The 14,964-nt window shown below is 37.0% G+C and overlaps 1 protein-coding gene across 1 annotated transcript; it reads right to left on the reverse strand.

The window, feature by feature from the left end:
- Positions 1-4,965: 4,965 nt before the first annotated feature.
- LOC132121976 (lysophosphatidylcholine acyltransferase 2-like) lies at positions 4,966-14,849 on the reverse strand. Its single transcript, XM_059531757.1, has 14 exons — positions 14,580-14,849; positions 13,414-13,556; positions 12,477-12,694; positions 12,074-12,186; positions 11,640-11,700; positions 10,895-10,953; positions 10,566-10,600; positions 10,076-10,130; positions 9,847-9,929; positions 9,604-9,729; positions 9,350-9,503; positions 9,021-9,119; positions 8,627-8,768; positions 4,966-6,568 (listed from the first exon to the last, which is right to left on the reverse strand). Exons 1-14 carry the CDS (start codon positions 14,694-14,696, stop codon positions 6,381-6,383), a joined length of 1,593 nt encoding a protein of 530 aa, XP_059387740.1. The 5' UTR covers positions 14,697-14,849; the 3' UTR covers positions 4,966-6,380.
- Positions 14,850-14,964: the final 115 nt, after the last annotated feature.

The following is a 14,964-nucleotide window of genomic DNA, read 5'->3' on the forward strand; positions in this document are numbered from 1 at the left end:
TACTAAGATAGTAGGCCTATTCATCTGGCCATATAAGTATTATCTCTATGTGGGGATTTGCTCCATGCAAAATAAAACAGCTTTATGTCATATGAATCATCATCTTATATGTAGTTGATTTTAAATGTGTTCAAAAATACTGCTCACTTCCCCTCTACAATTAGAAGGGTCAGATTTCCCAAATCCCTCTCTTAATTCACACCCTGTGTATTTTGTCAAGAATGCATAAAATATAAACTTATTAAAGCTATGTCCATCTCCCATCACTACTAAAATTTTTTTAAAGTCTGTTTTTATTCCTCTTTGAGTTGCCTGTTTCTTCTCTCTTCTTCTACATAGATTCAATTAGTTGTTTTCTAAGAAGCAGTAAAAGCATTGTGTTCCACATGTAATCTAATTCCACACCCGCTTTAGCCAAAGGCGACGATTTCTATTAGATATGGCCAATCAGTTCATCCCATTAAAGTCAATGAATGTCCCCTTAAAGCTCTCCAGCGTTTCTTTTATGAAACCTTTACAGGCCTGTTTTTGTGCAGTTTTGTACATATTTGGTTTCAGATTAGATAACAAAAGTAAGGAGCAGGGTTTTAGAGGGTTTTTTTATTTATTTATTCCTTAATACACATTCTTCCTCCAAAGGAACTGGAATCTCTCATTTCTGTTTCAGGATGTTGCCATACATGTAAGATAGGGTGATGCTAAAGAAGGTCACCTTTAGAGCAAAGCATCCTTTCCTTGAAGCATAAAGGATGTTTGAATATTTTGCATCAATATTGCAGTTAGTCTCAGGAGTTAGACTGGAGCAATCACTGGTATTATCTGCCATATGAACCACTACAATATCTGTGGGCATCTTATATTCAGGCTATAAACACAATCATTGACCTCTGATCTTCATTTTATCTAATATTTAAGCCGACTTTTAACATAAAATTGATTCTGCATGGTAAATCTATACACCAGTTCAGGGTACAATACATTTTATTTAAATGAAACTCAAAGCAGTAGATGATCAACGGTGCCAGGGCTTACAGTAAAAAGTCACTGATTGCAATAAACAAGGACTTTATTTAATATTCTTGAATTCCCCTAATTATGCAGTTTCCATTTCTGTGACAGATCAATATCACGAATATGGGGTCAATAATAATAATAATAATAATTCATTACATTTACACTTTTCTAGGCACTCAAAGCACTTTACATTGTCAGGGGGTATCTCCTCATCCAGCACCAGTGTGCAGCATCCACCTGGATGATGCGACGGCAGCCATATTGCACCAGAACGCCCACCACATACCAGCTTACTGGTGGAGAGAAGACAGAGTGATGAAGCCATTCAGTAGATATGGGGATTGTTAGGAGGCCATGATGGTCGGAGGCCAATGGGCGAATTTAGCCAGGATGCCGAGGTCACACCTCTACTATTTTCGAAAGACTTCCTGGCATTTTTAATGACCACAGAGAGTCAGGACCTCGGTTTAACGTCTCATCCGAAGGACGGTGCTTGTTGACAGTATCGTGTCCCCATCACTACACAGGGGCACTAGGACCCACACAGACCACAGGTGAGCACCCCCTGCTGGCCTCACTAGCACCTCTTCCAGCAGCAACCTAGTTTTCTCAGGAGGTCTCCCATCCAGGTACTTATCAGGCTCAGCCCTGCTTAGCTTCAGTGGGAAACCGGTCTTGGGCTCCAGGGTGATATGGCTGCCGGCCATGTGCATTTTTACAAAGCATGTATTGACCACTAAACAGTTAAGACAGCTGACTCCACTGTGATGTGAGTGACTGGTTTCTCTTTCACACAGATGTGCTTGTGCGCACATACTCACACACAATGCGCAAAAATCCACATTTGAACAGTCAATAGCAAATATTTAAAATAATAACTAAGCATACAGTAGCTGATTCAGAAGCCCCAGATTTTCGTAGCCAAGTCAGAATTACCTCCTCTCCAAGGTTCACTAAACTGTCCATAAAATGCGGTTCTGTTATGTTGTAACTTGTAAGTAATCTTAAAGATTCCTAAATGCATCTACTTTCGGAAGTCCAAATATAATGCTTTTACTTTCACACAGCATCTCCCTGACATGGCTGCTTCAACACTAAGGTTACTGAAACCACACCTTCTTTCATTGCGTGAACATTTGGGCGGCATTACACAAATATTCCCACAAAGTGATGTAGATGTGGGGGCATGTTTGAACGAACTATTTTAGAGGGGCATGGAAGAGTCTTCATTTTGATAAAGAATATCTCTTTGGTTTTGAGACTTTAGTCTTTGCAACTTCAGGGATCTTATCTATGCACAATCAGCTTGAAACACTCCAAAGAGAAAGAAAAACTTGAAATCACATTAAATGACCCCTTTAAGATAATGAATCTTGATGTTGTATACACTTTTACAGTACATATTTAAAAGGACTTAAAGTAAGTCAACAATTGTATTGCTGCTTTTCTAATCCTTATTAATCATGGTCAGATTGAAATTGAGATTCATTAATTTCTTTCTAAATCCCATACAAAAGATTTTTGTAGCTGCCATTCATTTAGCTATAATGTTTGGCAAATACTTCCTACATTAGCAGTAAACCACCACTCCATCACTTAATTCTGGCTAAATCTATCCTGGTTAACATCAGGAGCCCTTTTGTGTACAGTAGCCTATTTCGGCATGAGATCAATCCTAATCCCAATGTTGACGTACATTGTTCTAGTTCACAGTACAGTTTTGTTGTAGAAGATCTGTAATCTGTAATTAAATGAGTAGCCAGACTTGTTGACAGTTGTTTTGAGACCTGTTTTTCAGAGTATCAATTAGGATATGAGTAATGTTATTTTGCTCAATAAGAGTGCAGAGGCATGTATGATAGTTTTAGGCAGAATGAATAATTCACTCACAACTATAAAACTATTGTGGCCTACAAAAGCCAGCAGCATACAGCTTTCAATTGAACTTAACATTAGTATTAATTGATCTGTGTGTCACAACTGTCATTACAGATACACAAGTGAAGAACTTCCTTATATCCAATTTCCTCATCATCAAAAATGTTTTTACATCAGAATAATATCACAGTATTACTGTTTTTAATTTATTTGTTATCTAATAAACATCCTTAGTGAGCACGAGACATCTTTCAAAAGCATAAAAAATATTTTAAAAAGTAGTATATGTATTATATATATATATATGGGAAGGGTTTTTTTACCAAGAATTAATGCCTTGCCACAAAGAATCTATTTCACAATATCTAGGCCTTAACATCAGTGCATTGTGCACTATATTTCATCATCTTTTTATGAGCAACATACTACATGTCATACTAAAACAAAAGCAGGTGTGCTGATGAAATGCATGAAATTGAATGTTATGCTTTGCTTGTTCTGTCTGAGAGAATAGATTTGTATACATCAGCATTAATTCATCCTACGGATGGCGAAAGCTTAATGCATGTTTTATATGTGCTCTCACTATAAGAGGAGCTATAAGATGCTTCTTTCCAAGGTCAGGCCCTCCGGCTCCGTAGGCATGATCGCTCCAAATAAAAAATACAAAAAAGAAAGAAAGAAAGAGAGATAGAGAGAGAAATGAAAACGATAAAACAGCGATTTAAAGCCCTCATTCTGACATTTTGACAAACAAATTAAAGCTAAGATCAAGGGAGAGAGAAGAAAGAGAAAAGATGCAGTATGCTATACATTTCCTTCTAAGGGAAAAGTATTTGATGCCTATATATTGTCTACACATACAGTGGGAGTGAAGGGTCGGTGATTTGCAGCTATTTTGCAACCCATCAATTAGCAGTGTAGCACTGACCTTTTCAGACGAGCCCCCGATCAGCCCCCTCATCTGTTCCATCACAGACCGCCCAGTCAAAGCCCTAACAGCTAACTCTTGTTTGGTCTTGTGCAAATAAAACCAGATTACTTGGGCTGATTGCCCACAATTTGACTAGGCAGACTCACCTCAGGCTGAAATAAAAATGAATGCTGCAATATTGTGAGCAAAATAGGTAGAAAGAGAGCGAAAGAAAGAAAGATGGACATGGAGACAGCGAGAGACAGAGAGAGAGAAACAGTAACAACAATGTGACTTAATTGATTCCATGCAATCTCATCAATTGTGATTAAATGAAATGAATTTAATGAAATGCCCCCGTCATGTTTGAAAAGGTTAAAACAAATTGACGGTGGAAATCACAGCTGGTTATCACAGCGTGTGGAGCAGCAGGACTTTAATGAAGTGAGTGCAATCCCATCCTTCATCCTGCTGTATCAAGACAAGAGAGAGAGAGAACATTAGCTGCTCATAAGACATCATCATATCGTCGTCCCTGACCTGCCCTCTGATGATATTATATGGACAAAAGCTCTGCAAGTCGCTTGCGGAGTACTCTTACTGATTGACTTGGTTTTGATATACTGCAGCTCAGCACAACAGAAGGTACATTACAGAAACCGCTTAATGATGAACCTGTTTCTCCTTTACCAACCTCCTTTATGATATTAAAGAGGTCAGATATTTCATCCTACGCTGATGGAAACTTGAAAAGGCGTTGCAGGCATTGTGTTTGACTATCGTGAATCAATGTAATTCTGAGGCCCTGTTCTTTTTAAACAATGGCTTGAACTTAAGATTTCATTTATGACAAGAAATCAGTATTGTAGTAGTAATTAAATACACTTGGTTTCCACCAAACCTCTCTCAATTTTGCTACCAAGAGAAAAATGGCATTATCAATAAAAATGTTATAATTAAAAAAATCATGCTTCCTCAGAAGCTTGTCCAGTTTTGTGAGATACCTACTGTACGTACCCAAACGCTGACTGCAAAGATGTGTGAACTCCGATTGTAGATGCTTATGCTGCTATTTGGGACAGAGCTGAGTAACAGCACAGATGATGAAACATGACCTTTGACCTCAATTATATGGTATTGTATAATCACTTGAGAGCAGAGAAGTGACTTTTCATTTTATTATTTTTAACTTTGTACACATGCATTCTGAAACTCCATAAAAGCAGAAGTTTATCTAATATTGTGGATGTACATTTCCAGTATGTGCACATTCACTAAAGATTTCTTTGGAAATGAGGAGCGGTTTATGCAGACGAGCTGCTTTTTGTATATACTAGGAGTTGCTGTCACCTAGTGGAAGTTTTCAGTATGAAAGTATTCTTAGCAGGCTGCTTATCAGCAGTTTTTCTTCTGTATTTTCTGACAATTCACAAGAGTGTACAAACTTTTCTAACAAGTGTTCATGCACTCAAACATAAAAGGGACAAGACATACTAGTTAAAATTCAAAGGATTATTTTAATTGCAAAAAAAGCTAACTTTGCTGTGTTAACAAAATCATAATTGCAACCTGCATAGCTAAATAAATACCACTGCAGAGGGATCATTTGGAATCAAGCCCTTGAATCAAGGCGTGTTGTGTTGCCTGTTTGCTCACAAATTGGCCTATTTTCAGCGGATGCAACAGAGTATTAGTCTGAACAAGCAGCAGGGACAGAACGCTAACTCAGCAACATCTCCCCTCGATGGGAATGCAAATAAAAACAAGATGCAAAGTTAAACCTTTGATTACAACTCGCTTTCTGTACCAACATCCCTGAGCAGAAAGGGGGGAAAAGGAAAAAAGAAAAGAAACTTGGTATTTGTATAACAATCTCTTTTGTAAAATATTCATTATAAGAAATATACACTTTTCCATTAAAGACACACAAGCATGTGATCTCCAATGCAATCACAAACTAATTTTCCAGGTTAGATATATTCAAATAATATATATTTGTTTATTAGACATTATCAAATAAAATGCATAAAAACAGAATTGGAACTAAGCTTCGTGTCTAAAAGGTTGAGGGGTGTTATAACAATAAAATTACCTTTTTAGCTGCAGATTAAGATTAAAATGTATTTTCAATGTCCAATTCTCACAATTAACCAGCCATTAACTATGATTTTTGCCTCAATATACTCCTAATTCGCTGCTTATTAATAGCTATTAAGGTAATGTTCAGGTTTAGGTACTGGGTAAGATTATGGATGTAGAATATGTCCATGCAGAATATGTCCTTAAAATACTAATAAACAGCCATTATGTTAACAATAGGCATGCTAATAAGCTACTAGTTAAAAGGGATAATTGGCCCCTGTCCTAAAGTGTTACCAAAACATTTTAACATGCCTGTGTGCATTTGCATTTATCTGAAACCCTTTAAATAAACCACTGAATAGTTTATGAAATACTTGGTGGTGAAAACAAAAAACTGCTGACATGGCATATGTGAGAGTACAATCCTTCCGCCCAAGCTTAATGCACGTGTTTAAATGGCGTGGCAGAAAATGAACCTTATGGCTGCATGCTGTCAGTCATCTTTCTTATCAGAGGTACTGTCCTCTTGGTGCTTACTATGAGAAGCAGTACAGCACTCAGACAAACTGGCATCAAAATCGAGCTCCTCCCCCTGAAGCCCCTGGTAACGCTGTAGCTCGATGTAGGTGGTGAAGAGCTTGGCATACTCCGGATGGGTGAGAGCGAAGGAACAGAACTCATCTGAGAGACAAATAGAGAAAGCAAATTTACTACAGATTTATACTTCTTTTGATACTCAAAAAGAAACCACACTAATCAAGTAAGTGTGGCAGGCATTAATGAATGAATAACATAATATGAATATGATATGGGAAATAGGATATTTACAACAGACACTGTGAAAACATCCTTGATTTAATTTGGCATGCGGCTGAAATCAACTCACAAAACTTTCAACAAGTCTTACAAAAGACCAATCCCAGTCATGATTCAACCTTGACAACTGATAGATGAGACCGACAACAACAAGCCTTCACTCGAAAGTGTTCATGATTCCACACACATATATTTCCCAAGGCATTTACATACACAGAATGGAATCATGTGCTGCCAGGGGCGTCATGCACTCTTGATTTTTGAGTGGGCATTTGAGGGGGTGGGCTGTGTTGTAATGCTGTATAACTGATAAAGGATTTTTTTTTTTTTCCTCTTTTTATTATAAATATTTCCAAACATGTAAACTACATTAGGTAATATCTCGATTCTCAAACATGTGCAGGCTTTAAATGCGTTCTGCACCTTTATAGATTGTCAATTGATCAATAAATGGTGATGGGCAAAATAGACTAATAGTGTAATCTATTAAGCTCACATAAAAATCTGACTTTTATCTTAAGTGCCAGATATGGGCGTCATGCCATAAAAAATTTTTATTATGACTGAATTTGCATTTAATGTGACAATATTGTAAGTTGCTTATTATAACATTTACATTATCAAAGAACATTTTCATTCAGTCTAGCCAGAGTTCAGGCACTCTCAAAGACTCCCATTATGAACACTGAAGCTGTTTAAACTGTGAAATGAATATCTTACATACATTCGTACACACATCTGCACTTTGTTGTTTCTGATGAGAGAATTTGCCACATAATCAGTCAGCGAGCAAGTGAACAAAACTCATCTGAACGTCTCTGATTGGCCATTGCATTCATAAGCTCAGCAGAATCGTGTGTGATTGGTTATAATGCAGCATCTGTCTCTGGCTCAGCGCCAGCCAGCGAGCGATGCTGTGCCGCACTGGACGATCTAATCACACCAGTGCGATTGTAAAAAATATTATTATACTCTGTGTGCTGCTAACCATGATACTTTCATTGGAAAAAAGCTTTGGGCCTTGGGGTGATGCTTTTAAATAATTTATTGTGGAAACTTCTGTTGGACTTTTAAACCTAAACTGAAAAACAGCATTCAGAATAAGAAATCTACTAGTTCTTGCTTGCTGAATGCATGCATCAGATAGCCCAAAGTCAAGGTTCAATTCAGACAAGTTAAATCATAACATGAAATGATCGGTTTCAAGAGATTTGGATTGTGATACTGCCTAGATTGTCAAGTCAAATCCATGATTGTAAAGCACCTTCACAGGAAAATCCTCAGAGAGTCCTCACTGAGCAGTTGTATTTAAACATTTATTGGAACAATTATGCTTAAATATATTTTCAAATCAATAAGATTAGTTTAATAAAGATGATACTAGTTTAAAGAAATTTAGCATTGAGAAATGTTTCTATGTACAAAAAAAAAACTAAGGATAAAACACTGAATGTAGCAACAAATGTAATCATCATGACAGCCCATAGAACAATTGGTTATAATAGTAGCAGTTATTTGTTTGCTAAATTTCATACACCATGTTTGAAAAACGAAGGTCATCACAAATGTACTTATTGTGTTCGTATTGTATTGCAAAACACTTTTTTTGCTATTGAGGTTTGGGGAGGTTTAAGGGTGGGTTAAGGTGTAAAGAATGGGTCGACAGTGTAATTATAAATGTAATTAGATAAATCAATTACAGATGCAATTACATGCAGATATTTTTTCAAATATAAGTACAAAGTAAAAACATGTATGTACACAATATGTGCACTGTACCAAATTATTAATTTAAATGTAAGTACATAGTAGTAAAGGCCACCTAATAAAAAGTGTGAATAAAAGAAGTATTCTCTGAATGATAGCTCTATTAATGTGACAGTTTTATCACTGTGGTAGTTGCTATACAGTTGGCATACAGACCATAAGTTATGTGTCCTGATCCATCTGCATCAATTTCTTTGAAAAGGCTGTGGACGTCAAGGTCACATACACCAAGAGCAGAACGCAGCAAACCGCTAAACTCCTCTTGTGTGATACAGTTGTCCTCATCAATGTCAAACAGCTGTAGAAAGAATTCAAAGACACATGATACACGTGAACATTTTTTGACGATAAATCCCACTATAGTACTCCCTCATACTGTAGTAGTGTATAATTTTTTTTGTAAACCACCTCGAGGTGTTAACAACCACTGGCACCAAAAAACCAAACCACAAACTATTTTTAATCTTTTAATCTTTATCAGATGAAATCTTCTTTTATTCTTTGCACAGTCACAATAAAATCAGTGCTATCTGTGATATCATCACAGTACCTTAAAAACTGTCTGAATGACTTCCTCATTATTAGCTGGGCGGCACAGAACTGTGACACCAATGACATACTCTCTGAAATCAATGGTCCCATCGCCATTCTACAAAGAGAAAACATATGCTTTAAACAGACCACACTGTGGATAAAATATAATGCCGTTAGAGTCATCCAGTACCATAGATTCACTATAGATTTGTTGTTTTGGAAATATTATTAAGCAGACTTTAAAGCAGATATCTGAGAGCATTTTATACATAAGCTTCTGTTCTGGATCTAACTGATGTTCTTTTTCAAATCGTTTTCCATGTGGTTAGTTATAGACAAACTCACCCTGTCAAACAGAGCGAAGAGCTCTTGTAGAACTGGACTGACAGGCAGTTTGAGAAAGCCGGCAAACTCCTCAATTGTGATCCTGCCGCCTTTGCAGGAACAGGCTATGTTGGCAAAACTCTCCAATTCCTTCTTCACATTGTCCCATTTTAATCTGGAGTTACGACAGAAGCAAAGATTTTAAATGGTGTGTCATGTGGGATACAAGTCTCAAAATGTTTTAAAAAATTTTTTTATTAAATACACAGTCATACTCCAATTTCCTACTGATCTTGGTAAACTCCACGAGACCTGCCTCCATAGGCAGAGTCAGTTCTCCAGCTGCAATCATCAGACGACAATCTTCGTAGGTGTGGTCTGTGACCGGCAGGCCCAGAGACCTAGTGACAGAGTGAGAAATTAACACTGAAATACTGTATTGTGCACACATCTTAAATATCCAATAAATATAATATTATAAAGACACAGAATAATAAATGGCAACAAGGCATGCTTACTCAGCCATCACAGCTCTCACTGAATGAGCAAACTTGATAGGACACTTTTTCTCCATCTCAGTAGGAATTTGAGGGGGCAGAAACTAAAACACAAATGCAATACATATACTTAACTTTTTGGAGATTAGCTATATAGTATGTGGGATTAGCTTAGTCATTCATGTTTCTTCATTAAAGGGGCAAAATGCTGAGCATATAATCATGACATACACAAATGTTTCTCACAGACCTCAACCTCCACTGTAGTATAGAGCTGACAGAGTGTGAGCAGCAGTAGTCTGGCCCTAAAACAGGAACTGGTGGTGAGGTTCCAAACCAACAGCATTTCAGGAAGCATTGCTCTCTTTACATGCATGACTGTGCAACTGCATTTCTTGTATAACATACTACAAAAGGGTCTCAAAACCAAGCTTATCTAAGAAAGCAATCTACAACACTACGCATGCAGAGATGTCTCGACGTGTAAGGAGGAAGATGAGAATTTAGTCAGACCGCATGTTATTTCCCCATTTGGTTTGAATATAAAATATCTCTCATCTTCAGTTCCAATAAACAAATGAAACATCATTTTTGGCTCATCATCAGAGTGTTTCTTGCAACATAATATTCAATTCTGGTGACTTTTTTCTTGTAACGGTGATTGGAAAATACCCAATTGTGAAAGCATTTCATCAACGGTGTTAAAACTTCTGACTTTGTTTATATTTATTACTACTTACGATTTTGGGCCCTGCCATGTCCATGTAACTGTGTCCTATAAGTATTAAAAATACACACTTTGGTAAGAATTCTTCCATTTAAAGAGGTATGAACATTGATCTATTCACACAAGAGCAGCAGATTATGTAAGTCCTCAACTGACATTGACAGCAGCTGACAGCAGAGCCTTCAGTTTGCTTGGTATGCATTTGTATGCTAATTTTATGGTCTAATAAAGTGCTCTTTGGTTATTTATGGATTTGTATTTTACATATTTAAAATTCTTGTGTTATTCAAAAACGGAGGCATCATGACAACAGTATAGGACTTTTGTTGAATTCATACTGACCAGTTTATTTGGGTATCTGATCAGAACAGGCTGTACTGGGACCCCTGGGACAAAGGCTCCTGTGGAGTTTAAGAAGAGAGTAGCACATAAGCACCTTTCATTCATTCTCATGAAAAATTCTCAAATGCTTCAGAATGCTGTTAAATCCCTGTCTGACACACCATTGATCAAACCATGCCCTACATATCAGGTCATAGCTATCTGACAGGTTCTCAAGCGGACAATCAATGATTATCAATGAAGCAAACACGGTCTAATGACATGACTTGATTGTAGAGAGAAATCTATAAATCTTACATAATACAAAAATAAATATAATCACTCTGACCCGCTAAATTAATGTATCCTACTGCAAACACATATATATTTTTTAAATATATTGAAATAAATGTCACAGACTCAAAGGGGATAAAGTCTGAGTGGTGTGGATAATACCTATTCATAGACACAATACTCCTGTCTCTCTTTTATGTGCTGTGTTTTGCTGGCTTCAGCAGACCTCATTCTACTTTTTATAGTACGCAGAAACAAACCATGTCCCATAACACCATGATAGTTTCTTTTTCCTTTCTCTTGTATATATTTGCATTAGTAAAATCAGTTATCTGATAACAGACAATAAGATTTCCATATGGTGCAGTTAATATACAATCTTCATTATGTACTGACTTTGTATTATAGTGTCTATGTTATAATTATTATGCATAATTAATAGAATATCAACAAAAATAAACAATCTGCTAACCTTGTTTAAAGGTAATGAGACATGATCTGTTGGTACATGTTCCTTCAGGGAAAATGAGCACCTGGAAAAGAAAATAAAAAAGATATTTACATTTACTTTTACTACATTTACTGCTGAATAAACTAATTAAAAATCCAAAATGTTGACACCATTGTTTTGGAACCGGACATCCTTTATTCTAGCTGGGGAAGTACAGTACAGTAATTTCCTGCTTTCAAAATTTGGAAAACTTTGTTTGTTACTTTGGTATCACATGGTCAGATTCACAAGGTATTCTTAAAACCTTTTTTTAACGGTTTTATTTTTGACCATTTTAAAGTCACATGTGAATAAAAAAACATTTAAATGAGGTAGTGAAATCTTTCATGTATGAGGTAATGGAGTAAATTAGTGTTGTTACAGACCTTTAGGACGCTAGAAGTAGAGACGCTCACCTGTGGCCAGTGTCCTCCTGACTTTGCTCTCCGCTCAATCTCAAGGATAGTGTTTCTACGAGAGTCTGGATCTTTGCGTGAAACAAGCACTGGCTGCACACAGCGCAAAAACCCTGGGGAACATAATATCATCTTACCCACTGAAGAATAAGGGAATGCCAAGTAATGATAATAGTCATAATAACACATACAAAATTAACATCAATAATTGTTTTTTAAATTTCTGCCCTGGTTTTGTTTTGATTTGTCTCTTTGTGTTGTCTGTGGTACTCACAATTTGCAGTAACAGAAACTAAACTGATAAAGAAAGCATACATATTCAACGCTACTGGAACACATTATAAAACCATTCGCCATTAGATTTTGTTTTTGTGTAGACCAATATTGATGCAAATATCCATACTGCCAAAGATTGGTGCTTCCAGGGACTCAGAACGGGATACAGTAGAGGGAAGACCAGTTTCGATACAGACAATGGCATCAAAGAAAGAAGAGTGGGGGGCCACAGCTAGAATGGGGGCCTCTGCACTGCTGGCCTTCTTCCCCTTCACCACCACCCTGAAGCCCATGCCGAAGAAATACAGCCGACCTAGAAAGGTCATCACTCTTTTGTGCATGATCCTGTCCACAAACACACATATACAAGCACACAAACATGAGGAATTTTACTGGATAATGACATTAATTAATCCAACATACTAACGGCTTTGACACCTTGTGCTCATCGGATGTCAGATCAGCAGATTGTTGCATCATTTTAGAGAATAACCACATCCCTCCAACCGCTGTGCTACCTCCTACGCTAAGACTTCATTAATCTGATCAGTGTGGTCAATTCAAGAAGAAACGAGAAACAGCAAAATGAGCTGTTTTGCAATAAACCATGTGGCTTGTTTTCACAGAGAAGCATGAATTAAACAAACTGGAGGGGTTCTGTAATGCAGCAATTATGTGTAACTGCTGATATGCAAACCACAAATTTCACATCATCAAAATCATCTCTCACATCTATTATTAATACAGAGGAAACAAACACACATAAAACCCACCTTCCTCTACCCACAACTCCTGACAGACCACTATTAGCTTGGGTTTATCTTTTTAGCATGCAGCAAAAGGAACAAATCAGAAACTAAGACAAAATCAACAAATGGAAAGAGGTAGTGCTATCTGTAAGGTTAAGGTGCAGTGTTTGATGTGCTAAATGTCAAGTTTAGTTAGTAGGCCAGGAGTATATGTAGCGCAAAAGAGACGCACATAAAAAGGTATATTTTAGTGCTGAAATGTAGGAGGTGAAATGTATCTGTGTTTAACATGAGTGAACAGGGACCGGTCTTTACCTTCTCCAGCCAGTCATGGGCTCCACTGCTCCTTTCAGAGACTGTCTGAATGTTATCATGACAGAAACCGGCCACATCATCATGAGAACGAGAAGCAAGAAAATGCCACGGAGCGGCACAAGGATGATTCCCAGAAGAAAACACTAGATACACAAATTACATTAAAAAAAAATTAAACACTACATTAATATGACAGTTATTTTTTAAATACATTTCATTAACTTATCTTATATACAAATAACCCAGCGCATCTTCCATTCTTGGCAACAGGTTGACAGAATAAACTATTATGTGGACATGCAATGCAGTCAAGAAAACATTCATAATAAAACCAAATCAGATTCAAACATTCAACAGCCCTGTAGTTTAAACTCATGTAAAATTAAATAAATAAATAATAATAAAATAAATTAAAAAAAAAAAAAAAGTAAAGAAAAATATAGTTTTATACTTGTTTTGAAGGACATACACTTTTTTAAAAAAATGTCTGGAATCAGAAAACAAAATAGTCTGAAAAAGCATCTTTCACATAATTAGTTCAAAATATGGAAAATAGCTGAGCATATAAGATGGGGTTGGGTTACCTCAAACATTGCTTGAGAAAGTTTGAGATACACCGACCCAGCATGTAAACTAAGCCCCTTTAAAATCTTGATTGTGTTCAACAATTAAAAACATACCATGCCTAATTTTCCATTATCTATCTATATTTATATTCTATACTGTAGTAAAACATCTTATTAACTATTTAAAATGATCAGAAATGCAACATTTATAACATTCTCTCTACCACATGTTGTGAACTGCGTTACTGCGTGATTTTCCCGTATTACAAAACTGTTAACTGTAATATTGTAACAAACAAGAAGTAACATCATCTGAACACTCTTCAGCAGAGGGAATTTTTATATTTCTCATGTGTTTACTTATCTTACTAATTAAACGTTTTACATTTGTTGAGAGCATTTACTAGACATTTTTCCTATTCAACCAGTAAGATTTATCAGTTATCGGAGGAAGGAGAAAAAACGAGTTCATGCAGTGCAGAGGGAAACGGATCATAGGCAAATCAAATAGAAGTGGACACATTAATACGATGAAGACCTGAATGACGTCAGTGAAGAATAATATTGACAGGCATGTCACAAATGGAGAGCAGCACTCACTTTGATTGTTTCGGCTTTGGTTAACTTAAGGTCGTGCACGAAAGGGTTGATGACGGCGGGCAGCAGCAGGGAAAGCTGTCTGGGCAGCGCGAACACTCTCTGCGGAACACCGGGCATCTTCACTCATCACAGCAGCAGCGTCTTCGTGTGTCCAAGCCTCTGTCAACAAAGCACTTTCTCTAAACACACCACAAGCACCACCTCACACATGACTTCAGCCCTAGCGGTCTGCGGATGTGTTTCACAATCAAGTGAGCTACCTAACTAGAAAGCAATTGATAATCACAGACAAGGCGCGTGCTGAAACTTTGGCCATATGATGGCCATCCCAGGAGTCTGAGTCTTTGTGTGTGCACCGACTGCCCCGAGATGCGCTTGTAATGTC

The sequence above is a fragment of the Carassius carassius genome, chromosome 3 (assembly GCF_963082965.1).
Source record: "Carassius carassius chromosome 3, fCarCar2.1, whole genome shotgun sequence".
In the NCBI taxonomy this organism is placed as follows: Eukaryota; Metazoa; Chordata; class Actinopteri; order Cypriniformes; family Cyprinidae; genus Carassius; species Carassius carassius.